General features: G+C 39.7%; 1 protein-coding gene across 1 annotated transcript in view; it reads right to left on the reverse strand.

Annotated features, from left to right (window-relative positions):
* Ubxn7 (UBX domain protein 7) overlaps nucleotides 1-19,135 on the reverse strand; it is a 53,959-nt gene that overhangs the window by 2,568 nt on the left and 32,256 nt on the right. Inside the window, exons 4-10 of the mRNA XM_028753782.1 lie at nucleotides 14,575-14,640; nucleotides 12,147-12,259; nucleotides 9,864-10,010; nucleotides 8,064-8,154; nucleotides 7,331-7,458; nucleotides 2,320-2,713; nucleotides 2,129-2,208 (exon numbers count right to left, since the gene is read on the reverse strand). Coding sequence (XP_028609615.1) covers nucleotides 2,129-2,208; nucleotides 2,320-2,713; nucleotides 7,331-7,458; nucleotides 8,064-8,154; nucleotides 9,864-10,010; nucleotides 12,147-12,259; nucleotides 14,575-14,640 — 1,019 coding nt within the window. The remainder of the gene's footprint in view (nucleotides 1-2,128; nucleotides 2,209-2,319; nucleotides 2,714-7,330; nucleotides 7,459-8,063; nucleotides 8,155-9,863; nucleotides 10,011-12,146; nucleotides 12,260-14,574; nucleotides 14,641-19,135) is intronic.

Raw genomic sequence — 19,135 nt, forward strand, 5'->3', positions numbered from 1 at the left:
AAAGGAAGGAAGGAAGGAAGGAAGGAAGGAAGGAAGGGAGGGAGGGAGGGAGGGAGGGAGGGAGGGAGGGAGGGAGGGAGGAAGGAAGGAAGGAAGGAAGGAAGGAAGGAAGGAAGGAAGGAAGGAAGGAAGGAAGGAAGACAGATCTTATGAACTGACTCTGGAATATTCCATGTAACATTTCTATACCAAAGTTTGCTAGCAGAACTAGAAGGTGGAGAAAGGCACTGTGGTGGTTTGAATATGCTTGGCCCAGGGAGCAGCAAAATTTGGAGGGTGTGTCCTTGTTGGAGAAGTATATTACTGTGGTTGTGGGCTTTAAGCCCCTTGTCCTAGCTGCTTGGAAGCCAGTCTTTCCTAGTGGCCTACAGATGACAATGTAGAACTTTCAGCTCCTCCTGCACCATGCCTACCTGGGTGCTGCCTTGATAATGGACTCAATCTCTGAACTTGTAAGCCAGCCCCAATTAAATGTTGTCCTTATTAGAGTTGTCTTGGTCATGGTGTCTGATCACAGCAGTAAAACTCTAAGACAGGCACCTATCATATGTGTTCTTTCTCTTGCCTTTGTCCCGTTTCAAACAGTGGTAGTTTGATGTCTGTCACTAGCCAGAAACTACTACTTGTCAGCCTTCAACAATCAGCCTAAGTATCTTCAACTGTATGGTTTCCATTTAAATGGCCTCTCCCGCTAAGGCTCATGTTCTGAGCTTTTAGGGGGTAGGGGCCAGCTGGCAGAAGTAGGTCACCACAGGCAGGTCTCTGAAGGTCTTATCCACCCACCTAGCTCTGCTCTAGTTCTCTGTTCCTGGCTCACAGCCACACAAAGTTTTAGTTCCCATGACAAGACAGAGAGCTTCTGTCACACTCTCACACTGCCATTTCTATCTTGCTCTGGAGGGCTGCAATCTCTTTGAAACCAAAAGAAACCTTTCTTCCCTTAAGTTGTTTCTATCAGGTATTTTGTTATAGAAACAAGGAGAGTGATTAATCCCAGGTATAGTAACAGACCAGATATAGGTACTAACCAAAGTGAGGCTAGGAGTGAGTATCATCCATAAATTAAGCTATGCTAGTCAGACCAATTCTCTTTTCTAGCAATCAAAAAGAATCACTGCTCAGGAAGTTTTAAATAAATAGGCCCTTAGAACCACCATGATAGGTGATGTCATTTACAAATCAAGGAATAAATAAAACTCACAGGCAAACAAAGAGGGAAATGTATATAAAGTCAAAAGAAAAAATCCTAACAGACTACAAAAGAGACATAAAACAACAACCTTGGCTCTTAAATTTAGTTTTGGCAACTAAGAAATCCTAGATCACTGGGTGGTGCATGGCTTTAGTTCCGGCACACAGGAGACAGAGGCAGGCAATCTCTTGAGTTCGGGGACAGCCTGTTCTACAAACTGAGTTCCAGGGCAGCCAAGGCTACACAAAGAAACTCCAGGGCAGCCAAGGCTACACAAAGAAACCCTGTCTCAAAAACAACACACACACACACACACACACACACACACACACACACACACACACACGGAAAAAAAAAGTTTGAAAAACAACCCTGGACCCCTACACAAACACAAAACTGAAAAGCCTTGGCTGGCTTGTGGCTTGGCTAAAATAATGAGAAGTAAATAATTAAAAATGAGACAGGCATGGTAGCTCATGATTATACTTGCAGCACTTGGGAGGCTAAGCAGAAAGATTGCTTTAGTGTCAGGCTATCCAGGCTATGAAGTTAGACCTCACCTCAAAACCTCCACACCCTTGATCACAGAATTCAGCAAGCTGAGGCAGGCAAATCACTGTGAATTATAGGCTAGCCAGGGCTACCCAGTAAGACCCTGCTTCAAAACCAAAACAAAAGACAAGTAACAAACCAGAACAATAAAACTCAAAAAAACTAAGACTCTTGGCAGATAAGTTTCCAGTTAGGTATTAGATAAAATCCTCTCTATGTCAGGAATCAAGGATCTGACTTACTTCAGGTTCCTCCTTTCTCTGGGGTAAGGATAAGGTATAGTAGGGGTCTGCCTAGCATGCATAGTTTATGGGTTTGATCAATAGCAGCACAAAAAAATCAGTTTCTTTGCTTTAAACAAATGTTTCAGTGGGATAAACTCACCAGTAATTTGGCTTGCTCTGGAAGAGTGATCTGCTCCCTTTTTCCATCTGGGTACCGCAGCATCAGCTGTGCTTTTGGTCCTAAGGAAGAGTTATATACATACATAGGTGTTTAATATGGGAGATTAACTAAAGCCAGTCATTCAGTACATTCAAGTTTAGTAGGTAAAGCAGGTCTATACCATAACCCACCATTTACATCTATCCCCTCCACTATTCCATCTGACTTTTCAGGTGACATCTCCAAGACCTCAGAATCCATGGCTGGCAATCCTTGATGGTTTGTGGCTGTGCCAGGCTCAGTTCTGGCTGGGGGCTCTGTCAGTGGCCTTCTGTTCTCCTCTTTTCTATGCCCCAAATCTTTATGAGGAGACTTTCTGGACTTAGCAAGATTCTCTACCTCCTCTTCTTCATCAGAGCCACAAACCGATATGAATTCCTCACTGCCAGAAAAAAGTTCCGATTCAGATTCTTCATCTGAGCGGCTATCCTGTTTGGGCTGTGCTGAGTCGAAATGTGTCTCCTGCAAGGAGGCTCTGATGGCAGCTTCCAGTTGGCTGTCTTCACTGGCGTCTATGAGGCTCTCCTGTAAGGTGCAGCCAAAACAAAAGTTGAAAGAATAGTTAAACGAAAAAAACACTCAACTGGGGTATAAAAAGCAAACTAGTCAACTTGCCATTATGATTTTCTGCCAAAGTAGAATCTGTCTCTTATACCGTGTGAGGTATAATTCCAATTTGTCAGAAAGACAAATTGGAATGAATATTTTAAAAGCAAAAATAAAAGAATAAATAATAAAAAAAGAAATAAATAAAAAATTTTTAAAAAAATAAAAATTTAAAAAGTAAATAAAAGGGGCTGGAGAGATGGCTCAGCAGTTAAGAGCACTGACTGCTCTTCCAGAGGTCCTGAGTTCAAATCCCAGCAACCACATGGTGGCTCACAACCATCTGTAATGGGATCTGATGCCCTCTTCTGGTGTGTCTGAAAACAGCTACAGTGTACTCATATATAATAAATAAATAAATCTTTAAAAAAAAAAAAAGTTAAAAAAAAAAGTAAATAAAAACTGAAAGATTATCATTCAGCTGGATATGGTGGCACATAACGCCAGCATTAATAAAGCAGAAGGATACAGGACTGCTTGAAGTCCTAGGCTAGCCTGTATTACACAGTGAGACCCTGTCTAAAACACAAACAAACAACACAAAGCTCTCACAGAATGTAGTACACTGGTATTTTAAGTTCAGGCAATTTTTGGCATCAAAATGAACAAAGCCAGGAAAATAACTTATAATTTTTTGCTTAAAAAAAGGTTAAAGCCAAACTACAATTCTTTTTTTATTTTTTTGGTTTTTCGAGACAGGGTTTCTCTGTGTAGCCCTGGCTGTCCTGGAACTCACTCTGTAGACCAGGCTGGCCTTGAACTCAGAAATCCGCCTGCCTCTGCCTCCCAAGTGCTGGGATTAAAGGCATGTGCCACCACTGCCTTGTCCAAACTACAACTGTTTAAAATTATTAAATACCAGAAAAATGTCTCCCTTGCTTTTCATTAAATGCAATGATTCTTAGCATTCAAAACAAGAAAGTAACATTTCCAAAATATGACATGATGGTGCATGCTATATCCCAGGATTTAACACTGAGGCTGAGGGAGGAAGCTTGTAAGTTTGACTCCTAGCATGCACTTGTCTCAAGGGAAAAAACAAACAAACAAACAAACCCCAAAGGAAATATATTTGGATGTTTGAGGGTAGACAAACTAAATTCTCAAAAGCTTAATAATTATAGGAGTCCATTCTCTCCTTACCATATGAGTTGTAGAGATTAGACTCAGGTCATCAGGCTTGGTAGGAAGTTCCTTTAACCACTGGGCCATCTTAACAGGCAGAGAATTGCAAATTTCTAGTATTTTCTTGTTAAATTTTTGAAAAAAATTTCATTTTTTAAAATCACAAAATATGGACCATGTGAACTGAACTTACTTCATTAATTGAACTTAATGTTGGTATTCAGGAAATTGCCACATAGTCCTAACATGTATCATTCTCAGCTAAGCAAGAACAGTCTATTGAACGTACATCATCATACTGGACATCTAGTTCAACAAGAAGAAAAACCTAATTGTGGCACTAGTCTGCTCTAAGGGTAGGCTTTTTGTAGGGAAAACCAGGTTCAAAAGTTTCAAGGGCAAGGAGGGAGGAATTGGCTTATTAGGCACAGTACTACCAGCTAACCTCTAAGCTGATTGGTCCTGAGGAAGGTGAGGAGCATGGTGAACAGGGGAATCTCAGAATGGTGAGACAACAGAGAATGAGTGTTATAATCATAACTTTTGGCTTATTAGTAACATTCTTCAGAGTCAGCCACAAAAAACATAGTAAGCTCATCTGTAGGTACAGGAAGGGCTGCCTGGTGGTCAGCTCTGACTCAAAATATGGTCAGCTCTGACTAACAGTTCATATTGACCTTTGATTTGATGGACAATATGTAAAGCTCTGTGGAATTTCTTAAGATTAGCAAACCTCATACAGAACAATCAGAACATACAGAACAAAACAGGATATGTGGTCAGCATGCCCTTGAGTCAAGTCATGTCTCTGTGTCAATGACTGGCAGGCATGTTACAGCTACAATATAAAAGAGCTGGCAGACATGAAACAAATTGGCTACACTTATTCTGGGGGGAGAAAGGTCAATCTGCTTCCTATTGCCCCATAATAATTTTTCAAAAAAGTATCTGGGTGTGGTGGAACACACTTTTAATTCCAGCACTTAAGAGGTAGAGGTAGGTGGATATCTGTGAGTTTAAGCCCAGCCTAGTCTACAATGTGAGTTACAGGACAGCCAAGGCTATGTAACAGAGACCTGCCTTCAAACAAACAAACAGAAATAAATAAATAAACATGTCTAGTTTACCACACACATAAAGCAGGTAGATTTATTTATGGGATATGCAATGGCTTGCATGAGTAGATTTGCAGTAACATTATACAGCAGACAGCACCAGGTTAATGTTGTGGATTTGGTCTAATGTTACTTATGTTAATTTGGTTCCCCCAAATTACACAGGAATCTGAATGTCTTGCCATAAGATGCTGAGGGACTCTTTCCCCAGTTGGTTTTGACTGGTAAATAAAGTTGTCAGTGGCCAACAATGGATGGGAAAGGAGACGGAGGCAGGACTTTAGGATCCCCGGGCAAAAGAGGGAGATCCTAAGAATTCATACAGTGGCTCATGACCATCCACAACTCCAGTTGCAGAGGATCCAACACTTGTGGTAGCTGAGGGTAGTGCACACGTGTAGTACACATACAGGCAAAACACACACATAAAATAAAACTAAAAAAATTATTTAAATAAAAGTGTCTAATTTAAAAAGTCCATGTACTACTTGTCCTATAGTTTTTATTTACTTATTTTGTTTATAACTTGTTTTGAGACAGGTTTCACTCCATAGCCTGAACAAGCACAGAATTCATTATATAGCTTTGTCTTCAAACTTGCAGTAATTCTCCTGACTCAGTCACTTGAGTGCTGGGATCACAGGCATGTGACACCCTGCAAACTAAGAAGAAAAGGAATACAGGAATGGTGGTAGGAGACAGGGGCAGCAGTATCAGAAATTCAAGGGTATCATTGGCTACATAGTGACTCTGAGCCCACCTTGGCTCCCTGTCTTCAAAAAGCCTGATAAAGTATATCTAAAAGAAACATGGACTAGAGAGATAATCAGTAGTTAAAACACTTCCTTCCAAAATTTGAGGACCACTGTTCAGATTCCCAGAACCCTTATAAATTCTCAGTGGATGTAGCAGCCTCTAATTCCAGCATTCGGTAAGCAGAAACAGGGGATCCCCACAACACAATGTCTAACCAGACTAGCCATATTGATGAGCCTTGGGTTCAACTGAGACCCTGCCTCAATGAATAAGGAGGGCAAGGAAGGCAAATGATGTTCTGATGTCAACCTTGAGCTCTCTCACACACACAGACACACGAGAAACATACAAACACACTGCACAGACATGAGTTTAAAAAAGTAAATATATGCCAGGCTGTGGTGGCACACGCCTTTAATCCCAGCACTTGGGAGGCAGAGGCAGGTGGATTTCTGAGTTCGAGGCCAGCCTGGTCTACAGAGTGAGTTCTAGGACAGTCAGGGCTACACAGAGGAAACCCTGTCTCGAAAAAACCAAAAAAAAAAAAAAAAGTAAATATATAACCAGACCTAGAAACTTCTAGTAGTGAGACAAGTCTCCAGGAGCTGGGGTAGGAAACTGAGAGCCTCCAGCAGTCAGATTAGTGCTGCTGTCTGTAAGCTGCAGTTACTTACAGAAGCTTCCTTCTACAGTGGACAATGGTTAACTGCAAAGACTCATTAAGTGTTAAAATGCAGAAAACACATGTTGAATATTCAGTGATAAATGCAACTACAGCATCCATAGCATCCTTTCCAGGGTTCAGGGAATATTATGAAAGAGAGGGCAGAAAGAATGTAAGATGTGAGGGATGCGATGGAGGGATGCGATGGAGGAATGTGGAACAGTGTCTCCTGGGCATGACAAAATAGAGAGTTCTTAGATATACAGTGGCTACGTTCACCTGCCTAAAAGTCCTACACAAGACTGGACCCATCAACCTTCTGCCATAGAAGGGACTCACAAGGGCTCAAACCCTCCCTGAAAATAAGCAATTAATGGTTGCTAGTAACAGGAAAGACATTTTCTTTAGCGGTGTAACCACTGGAAAAGGTGCCAATGCCCCTATAAATAATTTTTCACCTGTGCTTCTGTAAGTAAGCTTAGGTTACAAATGAACGAAAACATAAAACTGTATACATACACATGTATACACACATACATATATGTCTTCACTAAGAAGATAAAATTCTTCTTTAGAAAACTATCAAAAAATAAGATAGCTAAGATGTAGTATATCCAGAAAACATAACTGTTCATTACTTATATTATTATTTTTTTTTCAATATAGGCTTTCTCTGTCCTGGAGCATGCTTTGTTAGACCAGGCTGGCCTCACAGGGATCCACCTGTGCTTGCCTCTGCCTCCTGAGTGCTGGGATTAAAGATGTGTGCTCCCAGAGGCCAGGCTGCTCCTTGTCATAAATACCATTTTAACATCAAACATTTTACAAAAAATGTCAACATACAGGTATACTTAGTTGTCTATCACTTATACTTACTGATCGAGCACACTTTTTGGGGGGGCTGCTAGAAAGTCCATCCAGTTGCCCGTGTTCACCCAGAAACCCTGTTACTTGGTCCAAGAAAGAAGATACATCCAATTGGTGCCACTCTACTAGCTTCTGACCTAAAGATTAAAAAATAAATTAAAAAAAAAAAAAATCAAGACATAAACATACAATAATTTTTCTAACCACAGTCATTAAATAATTGATATATACATAAATTGCTACAAATTCATATCCTCATTTCTTACTTACTGAAGTCACACAGTATCTTCATAACCTATTGACAACATCAATTAAAAGTCAGATAAGATTCTCACCCATCATGAAAGGAAAACTATCTGTTTGCATTATAGCCATTTAGGAAGAAGAAATTCAAACAAAGCAAAATCTAATAAAATATAATTAATAATAAAAACAGCTCACCCTCTAGTTCTCTAGAGGAATACAACAAGTACCTAAAACAATCTCATCAATTTAATAATAGAAAACCTGAGACCCTATAAAGATGATTGATTGTATCAGTTTTTCCTTGAAAGAACAAACTGTACAAATACAAAATGTTACCCCTCAAGTTTCCAGAAAGAGATTCCCTAAATAAACACATCCAAAGTTGTTTGTTTACACAAACAAGAAAAGTTCCCTTAACTACCGCATTGCTGAAACCACACCCAGTCAAAAACTAATCAGCTGTGAAAAATAAAGGCTGTAATGTAATATAGCTTACCTGTCCGTGGATCTAAGATGGAAACATAGGGGAAATCCCCTAACTTATAAAACTGTATGTATCTCTGACCTTCCTCGCTGTCGTGATAAACCTGTTAAGCCAATAAAAATTTTAAAAACCTCTTTAAAAAAAAGGTTGATCACAATCTTGTTATCTATTTAGGGCAATAGATTCTCCAAATAAGCTTTGACAAGCACGTTACGTTCTAACCCTCATATCAAAGCAGACGTAATGAAGTGCAGATTTAACATCCTACTCTTGGCCCCCTTTGAAAACATTATAAAACACAAACCCATTCCTGCTCCTTTTTCAGTTCAGAAGAGGCAATAGTAATAACTTCTTTTTCAAGTGTTAGTACATCTGTGAATTTTTTGTTTTCTTGGTTTTCTGTTTTGTTTTTTGTTTTTGTCTGAGACAGGGTCTCCCTATATAGCTATAGCTGTCCTGGAGCTCACTATGTATCCAGGCTATCCTTGAACTCACAGAAATCTGCCTGCCTCTGCCTCCCAACTGTGTCACAATGCCTCTCACTGTATTTGTATTCTAGTAAGTCACATATATTAAGATTATAAGCTTGAAAATCCAACATTTTATTAGGCAGAGATGTTCAGTCAATATTTGACTAAAATAAAGGAACTCTGCCATTAAAAACAATCCTGGAGCCGGGCAGTGGTGGCGCACGCCTTTAATCCCAGCACTTGGGAGGCAGAGGCAGGCGGATTTCCTTCTGAGTTCAAGGCCAGCCTGGTCAACATAGTGAGTTCCAGGACAGCCAAGGATACAGAGGAACCCTGTCTCAAAAACCTAAAAAATAAATTAATAAATGAACTGAGGAGGATGCTGGTGGCCCCAGGCTGAATCCAAAGGAGCAAGCCTCTCCAAAACCCAACCAACTGAAGATAATGAAACAAAAGGGAAATTAGAGGCAGTGTGGTGGTTTGAATATGCTTGGCCCATGGGAAGTGGTATTGTTAGGAGGTGTTCACTGTGTAGGCAGGTTTTGAGGTCTCCTAGTCCTCAAGCTCCACCCAGTGCAGCGGGTGGGGACGCTTCCTTCTGGCTGCCTGGGGATGAAGATGTAGAGCTCTCAGCTCTTCTCTGGCACCATGGCTGCCTGCACACTGCCATGCTTCCCACCATGATGATAATGGACTCATCCTCAAACTGTAAGCCAGCTCCAATTAGATGTTTGCCTTTATAAGAGTTGCCTTGGTTATGGTGTCTCATCACAGCCAATAAAACCCAAACAGGTAGGCTACCTGTTTTAACTAGATAATTTATACAAAAAGCTATTACATCTGGAATATTAAGGAATATTAAGCTAAGAACAAACAGTAAGAGTAACAAACACAAGGTAGAACATATGTCTTAATGCTTCTCGAATGCTCTAAGATCTTTTACACACGGCCATTGGCCCTGTATCGTTATTAAATAGACGAAATAGACTAATTTAAGGTGACGTGCTGTAAGCATGAAAAACATACCTTATCTTGAGAATTTAACACACTCAAACAAACAGACAATGCCATTAAAATGTTAATGTTTCATCATCTATTGACTTATAACATGATTAAAGTTAATTTCCCATTTCCCTTGGATTTTTTCAGATGGTACTTCTAGAGAAGTATGTAGTTTATACCATGTTTCCACTGAGCTGTGGAGCTGTGGATAGCCTGGTCAAGACGCTCCTGAAGTATGACTGAACTCACTTTCTCCAGTTTATAGTCCCACTCTGCCTCCACAACATCCTATACTATAAAAACAAATTCTAAGAAATTTTTAATTAACTGTCATTCTCACCTGCCAGAAAATGAAATGTTCCCGGATAATATTTTTCACAGCTTCATTACTCCACACATCACGGTTGAGGCACTGGCATGCAAAATCTTGTACATTCTGGATGTTTATCATCAGCCACTTATTCTGCATCTGGCCACACTCTTTGGCCTATAAGAGTAAAATTTCCATATAGACACTCAGCATTCTTTTTAAACATGACATTGAGGACTCATCACTTCTTTGTGCAGAGGACAGTGGCTAATACATATACTTACAATTGATCCAAGTGCAGAGAAAAGTATCAGTGGAGTGCTAATGGGATACCTATGTTACTATTCTTCCTAGCCCTAGGCTCAAGGACCATCATGAAAGAGAGGGTCAAAATTTTAAGAGCCAGAAATTGGAGAGGACCAGACTGCAACAGTCATCTTCTGGAACATGACAGGACTCAACATCCTAGCATGGGGTATGAAGGAGAAGACATGAACCCCCAACTGAGGAGCTACTGACAGATGACGGCTCCTGGGGCAGGGAGAATCAATTTTCTTTACGAGTATCATCCCTGGTAGAGTGACCATGCTCCAGTGGATGTCTCCTGGACCATAGGGGTAAGTAAGAGGAACAGAAATTGGACTTGATGGTTTTAGACTAGGCAGAGACAGGGGCTACAAAAGTTGAGAGGAGTGTCCAGGTTGGGGGTATGAATCTGGGAGTTAGGTAAATAGGGGATAAATATGATTAAAATACATTGTAACAGGGTGTAGGTGGTGCACATCTTAAACCCCAGCACTAGATATGCAGAGACAGAACTCTTGAGTTCAAGGCCAGCCTGAAATATATACTGAGTTCCAGGATAGCCAGTACTACATAGAGAGACCCTGTCTCACATCCTGCTGTCTCCTCCAAAAGAAATTATCAATGATTAGTAAGTATAGTTTTAAAAATATTTAGAGGCTGGGCTGTAGTCTGGAAGTTAAAAAGTAGTTGATGCTCTTGTAGAGAAATGTACTTTGGTTCCTAGCACCTATGTCCACTGGCTCACAGCTCCAGGGAATCTGATGCCCTCTACTGGCCCCCAGGGGTAATTTCCATAGCATGTATATGCACACATAAATAATAATAATAAATATTTTAAAATGTTATCTAGAATTTTTAGTATTATACAGTATTATTTTGCATATAATTCTTGTGATAGCTGTCAACTTGACTGGATTAGGAGAAATACAGGACTGGTGAAAGGTTCCTATATCTCTGGTGTACTTCAGAAAGCACAGACCTGTGGCATGTGACTGGGAAAAAAGGCCCACTCTGAAGTTGGCTGGCACCAGCCACTAGATGGATGGGAATCAGAGGAAAGAAGTGTGTACATGTCTGTAAGCCCACTTCTTTCTCCATGTACATATGTGGTCATTGGATCATTAGACTCCAGCTCCCTAGGGAGTTTCCAGGCCTTCAGCACCAGACTGGAATGACTGAGACATAGTTTCTTGGATTGAGCTGCTGCTGTGTATTCTAAAGTATACAGATAGTTATTGTTGAACTACCAACTTTTACCATTAAGCTAACCTAGTAAGTCATTGCCCACCCCACCCCATAACATGCACAATAGTCTTAACGATTCTGCCCCTTTAGAAACTCCAATTAGTACATAAAGCAGAGAAGAGAATCATGGCTTCTAGCTAGCTGCTGGTGCCCCATGTATTAAATTGTGCTGCCCACATTCCACAATAGTCTTAGCCGTCAACAAACCTCTAGAAATGTCAAGTATCTTGAAGATGGGAGTTTTAATTTTTATCAAGTTTGGTTTTTTTTAAAGATTTATGTTGCAGGGCAGTGGTGGTGCACGCCTTTAATCCTAGCACTTGGGAGGCAGAGGCAGGTGGATCTCTGAGTTCGAGGCCAGCCTGGTCTACAGAGTGAGTTCCAGGACAGCCAGGGCTACACAGAGAAACCCTGTCTCGAAAAACCGAATCTCATATACTATTGTTAAAAATATACACTCATTGCCAGTAGAAACAGAAGTCAGCGTAACCCTTAAGTATATTATGCAGAAATAGTTAAGATACCAATTCTTTATATAAATGATTTTTTTCTCTTAGAAAATAAAAGGCACATGGCACACAGAGGACACAGAGACAGGTCAATCTCTGATTTTTTGACCATCCTCATCTACACAGTAAGTCCAGGCCCCATGATAAGACACTGTCTCAAAAATAAAACAAAGAAATAAAACATATAAACAAATAAGACAATGAAATGGTAGAAACGATTCATAGTTATAGCACAGACTCTCCAACAACTTACTGTTTCAAAGCTGCCCTTGTGCATCAAGTCGATTGGGGGCCGGAATAGATCTGCAAGGGTGGTTAGTTTCTTATCTATTGCTCCTCCATTTCTTAATTCCTGTTCCTGCCTAACTGTATCACAGAAAGACAGAAAAGTTTTAATTAGCCATAAAATGAAAGTGTTAAATTACATAATAAACAAAAGACCTTGTACTGACTGAACAATACTGAACAGCATGCTTGGCCTCAAATACAAAAAGGTAATGATGACTGAAAAAAAAAAAACAAAGATGAGTTAAAAACAAAACAACAACAACAACAACAAAAAACCCTTAAGATTTAAAGGTTGTTCTCTAGACCAAAGCATAAAAATAGGTAATTAAATTAGGTAAATTATATAGGTAATTATATAGTCATGTTAGGCCAGGCCTAATGGTGCAGACTTATAATCAATGCTACCTAAGAGGCTAACACAAAAAAATCAAAGGTTCAAGACCAACCTCTGCCAACTTACTGAGAGACTATCTCACAGTAAGAAGAAAAGCTAGGGGCTAGAGAGATGGTTCAGTGGTTAAGAGCACTAACTTGCTCTTTCAGTGATCGTTAGTTCAATTCCCAGCAACCACATGGTGGCTCACAACCATCTGTAATGGGATCCGATGCTCTCTTCTGATGTGTCTAAAGACAGTTACAGTGTACCCATACAAATAAAAATAAATAAATCTTTAAAAAAGAAGAAAAGCTAGCTGGGGATCTAGCTTACTAGTACCTATCTAGTATATACAGGATCCTCCCTGTGTTTAGTCCCGTGAGACAAGGAGTCACCTGAGTGGTAGAGTGCTTGCCTAGGTTTGGTTCCTAACAGCAGATACACACATAATAACCTTATCAACTCAAATGTTTTCACATATTCATAAGCAAGACAAGAAAAGATTTCAGAACCATTTCTCTAGTTCTCAGAGTGATCCTAACTCATCCACTCTGTCTAGCTCCTAGTTTTAAAGAATCTCAGTAGAGGTTATGGACACTGCTGGCACCGTCTACTAGAAGAGCACAGATCACTTTGATAATTTAAGCTGTTCCTTTCAACCATTCCTACAGTTAAAGGACCTATCTAGCCGGGCGGTGGTGGCACACCCCTTTAGTCCCAGCAGTTGGGAGGCAGAGGCAGGTGGATTTCTGAGTTCGAGGCTAGCCTGGTCTACAGAGTGAGTTCCAGCCACTCTGTGTGCAGCCAAGGCTACACAAGAGAAACCTTGTCTTGAAAAACCAAAAAAAAAAAAGACCTATCTGTGCTCTGAGCAGTTCATTGTAAGTTATAAAACCAGACATAGTCATATATAAAATAACTGTCCTGGGCCACTAGATGATGACTCAGTAAGACTGGGCACTTGCTACCAAAACTGATGGCCCCAATTTGATCCCCAGGGCCTATATGGTAGGAGAAGACCAACTCCAATAAGCTGTCTTCCAGTTAGAGGACATGTACACACCATGGCCTGTACACCATCCGGAACAAAGAAACAAACAAACATTGACATTTTTTTAGAATTCTTTAACAAGTATGAGCCAAGATACTTCTGACTTATTCCACAGAAAGGTATGAGTTGTGCTAATTAGTTTTATGTCAACTTGTCATCAAAGAGGAGGACCCTCCAACCGAGAAAGTGTAGACCAGTGGCTCTCAACCTTCCTAATGCTGTGACCCTTTAATACAGATCCTCATATTGCAGTGACCCCAAACCATAAAAACTGTTTTCATTGCTATTTTATAAATCTAATGTTGCTGTTATGAAGCATAACGCAAACATCTGATATGCAGAACATCTGATATGAGACTCCATGAAAGGAGGTTGTAACGCATAGGCTGAATCACAGCTGCAGGGTATTTTCTTAATTAGTGGTTGATGGGGGAGGGCCCAGCCCATTGTGGGTGGTGTCATCCTGTGCTGATGGTCCTGAGTTCTATTAAGAAAGCAGTTAAGCAGCATCCCTCCTATCCACTATGATCTGTCTCTCCACCAGCTCCTGCCTCCAGGTTCCTGCCCTGTTTGAATTCCTTTATTGACTTCCTTCAATCATGAACTATGACATGGAAGTATAACACAAATAAACCCTTTCCTCCCCAACTTGCTGCTGGTCATAATGTTTCATCATAGCAGTAATATTCATACCTAGGGCAGTGTGTGTAAAAGCATGGATGTCAGGGTATATATGTGGAGTCAAGTACAATTTGCAGGAGTCAGTTCTCTCTTTTCACCACGTGAGTCCCGGGCCAAACTCAGGCTTGGTAGTCGGTAATCTTTATCCCAAATCATGATGTCTCTAATTTCACTTTTTAAACATGGTGAACCACAAACTATTTAGGAATAATACTAATCTTTTTCTTCTTTTAAACACAAAGGAAGGGGAAGAGGGAGCTGAGAGACTGGTTTACAAATACCTACTAGTTTCAGTTTGAAAGTCTCGGAAACCATCAAATATTGAACGTGCTGGCCTTCGCCTTTTAGGAGCTGTAGGAGAAAAACAGAATTAAAAATTAAAACACTAATTTTGAAAATTCTAAAGACATTTCTCATAAGCATTTTTCTTTATCTATTTTATGTGTATGAATATTTTCCCTACATGGAAGTTTGTGAACTATGTGACCAGAAGAGGATGTCAGATGCCCTGAAACTGGAGTTACAGACAGTTATGAGTCACCACAGGGATCCTGGGAATTGAACCTGTGTCCTTTCAAAAAGTAGTCAGTACTCTTAGCTACTGAGCCATCTCTCCAGTTCTCAATGCATTTTAAAACCTCTATATTCCTAATAGTGCCTTTCTCCTCAAAACAAACAAACAAACAAACAAAACCAATTTCCAGGATAGCCAGCACTACACAAAGAAACCCTGTTTCAAAAAACACAACAAAACAAAAAAAAGCAAAGCTCAGTGGGTAAAGCACATGCTCTGTTCTCAAACAGAACAGAAAGTCAAGCTGTGAACACATAATGACTCAATCATATCACACTAATAAGAAGATGAGAACTAGGTTAAGAGAGACCAGACTAAAACTTAAAAAAAAAAAATTTAATTCAGTTTAGTTCTAGGGGCTAATCATACTTTTTAACATAAGATTTAAAATGCTTTAATTAAAACGTTACCTTTCTTTAGAAAAATGTTCTCAAACTTAAAAAAAAAAAGAAGCAACAAATTATTCATGTACAACATACATTATGGAGGTTTTGCTGCTGTTGTTTTGCTTTTTGAGACAGGGGCCCTTCTCTCTACATAGTTCTGGCTACCCTGTAACTCACTATGTAGACTAGGCTGGTCACAGACCAATCTGAGTGTTGGGATGTAAAGGCTTTCACCACCATGGCCAACTGAAAATGGAGACTTTAAATAATTCTTTGACAGTAACAATTTAAATTGACTTATTTATATATGGTAAGTCTGGCCAGCATGTAACCAAAACAATGCCTCACATTAATAATGATTAGAAGACAAAAGTCTCTTACCCCATGTCAAATCATCTTTTTCTTCAAACTATGCATTTCATTACTTAGGATAATTACTTCTCTCTTGGAATTACTAAGTTAAAAGCAAAACAATTAAAAATACAAAATCAGGCACTAGAGAGATAGATAGCTCATCAGTTGAAAGCAACTGCTGCCTATTCGGGTCCTAGCACCCACGGGGCTCAGCTTACAACTATAGGAGATCCAACACAAAACACAAATTAAAATTTTAAAACTTAAAACCAAAAATCAGAAACTTAGAGCTAGCATGAAATCCTGGATTTGATCCACAGCACCTAATAGACATGCAGTGGTGGCACACGCCTGTAATCACAACAGAAATGTAAAGTCATCTTTGACTATATAAGTTCAAAGCCAACCTGGGCTGGCTACATAGGCCTATTGAACAATAAACAAACAAACAAACAAACTTCATTGTTTTATCACGTTTATGTCATTCATAGAAGCATACACAACACACCAATGCTAAATCAGAATTAATAGGCCAGGCGTAGTGCTACATGCCTGGAATCTCAGTAAAATCAAAGGTTGAAGGTCACAATGGATTACAAAGTAACTTCAAAGCTGCAACCTCTCAAAAATAAAAGAATCACAATTAAATTACTTTCAGGAATAGATTTAAAAAAAATAATGGTTAAGATTACTTTTTTTTATTTTTATCTTTGGTTTTTCGAGACAGGGTTTCTTTGTGTAGCCCTGGCTGTCCTGGAACTCACTCAGTAGACCAGGCTGGCCTCGAACTCAGAAATCCACCTGCCTCTGCCTCCCAAGTGCTGGGATTAAAGGCGTGCGCCACCACCGCCCGGCTAAGATTACATTTTTTAATAGCTTATCTAAGTTTTAAAATTTTAAACCAGGGGCTAGAAAGATGGCTTAGCTGTTAAAGAGCACTGGTTGCTCTTTCAGAGGTCCTGAGTTCAATTCCCAGCAACCACATGGTAGTTCACAACCATGAGGCATGCAACAGAATCTGACTCTTCTAGTGTGCATGAAAAAAAACAACACTCATATGCATGCATACACATACATGCACACACATACACACACAAACAAATAGCTCTTTGCCAGGCAGTGGTGGCACATTACTTTAATCCTAAGATTCAGGAGGAAGAGGCAGGCAGATCTCTCTGAGTTCAAGGTTAGCCTGGTCTACATAGCCAGTTCTAGAACAGTCATAGCTACACAGAAAGAGCCTGTCTCAACTATATGAAATAAATTAAACCTAATCCTTTTTGTTCTGCTTCTTTTTCCTGTTTAAAAACAAACAAACAAACAAACAAACAAACAAAACAACAACAAATGGGTGGAGAGCTGAAGAGATGGCTCAACGGTTAAGAGTGCTGGGTGCTCTTCCAGAGAATCTGGGTTTGATTCCCAGCTCAAAATTAACTCCAATATCTGACACCTTCACATAGACATATATGCAGGCAAACCACCAATGCACATAAAATAAAAGTAAGTTATTTTTAAAAAGAAAGAATTGGAGAATGTGATTCTTTTCACTCTCTGAACTATTTTTAATCAAGATTTCCTATTTAAAATGGAATATTTAGGCTCAATGCCTTTGTTGTTCCTTTGTACTTTTTAAAGACAGGAAAAAAATCTAGTACCTCAGCCTTCTAAGTGCTAGAATTACAGCCGTGTATTTCTATACCTAGCCCTCAAATAATGCCTTTGAAAACTAGTTATAAAGAGTTATCTTATTTTATTGTGTGTGCTTGCCAAAGTCCATGTGTGTGGGTCAGAGGACAACTATCAGTAGCTGATCCTCTCTTTCAATCATGGGCTCCAAGGGTCAAATTCAGGTCATCAGGCAGCAACTTTTATATGTTGAGCCACTCACAGACTCTGACAGATTTTAATTCTACCAACTGTTAAAGCAAGTTTGTTACATGACTAGAGATAGAATAGCAATGTAATAGGAAAATATTCTACTTCTAAAATGTCCAAAGCAAGCCAGCTAATAGTCCCCTGCACTTCCATCACCTCTCATTTGTCCCTTTGGGAGACACCCAATCCCTTTGGTGCTCTTACTGTCACTTTATATTGTCAGCCTTCTAGCCAGCGCCTCTCATTTCTTGGGCTCATCATCTGCTATTTGCTCCCATCATCCCTGTAAGTAGAGCCTCTCTTCAAGTTACAATACTTTCAACCCATGTCTTTTACTCCAAGTACCCTTGGCAAACCATTTACCATAAGCAAACACCATTCCTCTGGAATCTTCCTTCTGCCCACTCAATAGGCATGATATTCATTAAGGCCAAAGAAGACTAAGCTATATAAAAAGCTAAAAGAAATCCAAATCATGAGGAAAGTACTAGATATCATAGTAGAATACAAGGACTAGCAGAGAAATCAATCTAATGAGAGGACCAATATGGTTTCATATTTTTGTAAATTTCTGTTAGTACCTAGCTTAAGAGAAAAACACCTGGGATTGTTATATTATCTACCTAATTTTAAATCTATTGCTTTATTTAAATTAAAGTATAGGAAGAATATTAAATTCCAGCCCCACATAGAAATATAGTTTCTTTTTTTTAAAATAATTTATTTATTTTTTTCAAACCGTAATTTTTACTTATTCACACAGGGGTTGTAGACACAAAAAGGCAGGACGTGGGGAAGGGGATGACACTGGAGCGTAGGTGTTCAGGGGGAATACAAATATTTTTTAGAATAGGGTATCGGCTGGGTGAAGGTTCAGAGAACTGGCCGCTATGACTCTGCCTATGATTCACTTGTCCTTATCTAAGTTGGTATTATCGGCCAAGGCTACCTATTTACAAGGTCTATGACTACTCAGGCTGGTAAATTTCCACAAAAGCTGCCTGTTTGGTTTTGTTTGTTTGGTTTTTTTTGTTTGTTTGTTTTTTGTTTTTTCAAGACAGGGCTCTTTTGCTTGTTTTATATTGAGGATACAGCATCACTATCCAACAGCTTAGAAGAAAATGCTTCTTCCTATGATTTTGGGTGTCACCCCAAAGGCCCTTGTGTTAATGGTTTGGTTCCCAGCATAGTACTATTGGGAGCCTTAGGGAACTGGGACCTAACAAAGAAGCTGTTTGGTCACTTGGGTTTACACCCTCGAAGGGAGAGTGAGACTTTAGTCTCTCTTATTTCCTTTTCTGTTTCTTGGCTGACAAGAATTTAAGCAATTTCTTACACCATATGCTGTTTCACTATGATGTATATCGCCTTGCCACAACCAAAGGGCCCAACTAAAACCTCCAAGAATTAACTAAAATAGTGTCCCCTTTATAAGATGACTAACTTGACTCTTATAGCTGTAACATGAAGCTGTCTGATAGTTCTCCATCTCTTGTTATCTATAACTTGTAGGTGAATATCAAGGTCAGAATGGAGCATAGCAGTGAAAGTACTTGCTGTGCAAACCTGAGGAGTTAAATCTGAATCCCCAGAACCATGGTAAAATACCAATTGGCATGGCAACCCAGCTGTAATCCCAGTCTGCAGCAAAAGC

The sequence above is a fragment of the Grammomys surdaster genome, unplaced genomic scaffold (genome assembly GCF_004785775.1).
Source record: "Grammomys surdaster isolate TR1022 unplaced genomic scaffold, NIH_TR_1.0 125956, whole genome shotgun sequence".
NCBI lineage: Eukaryota > Metazoa > Chordata > Mammalia > Rodentia > Muridae > Grammomys > Grammomys surdaster.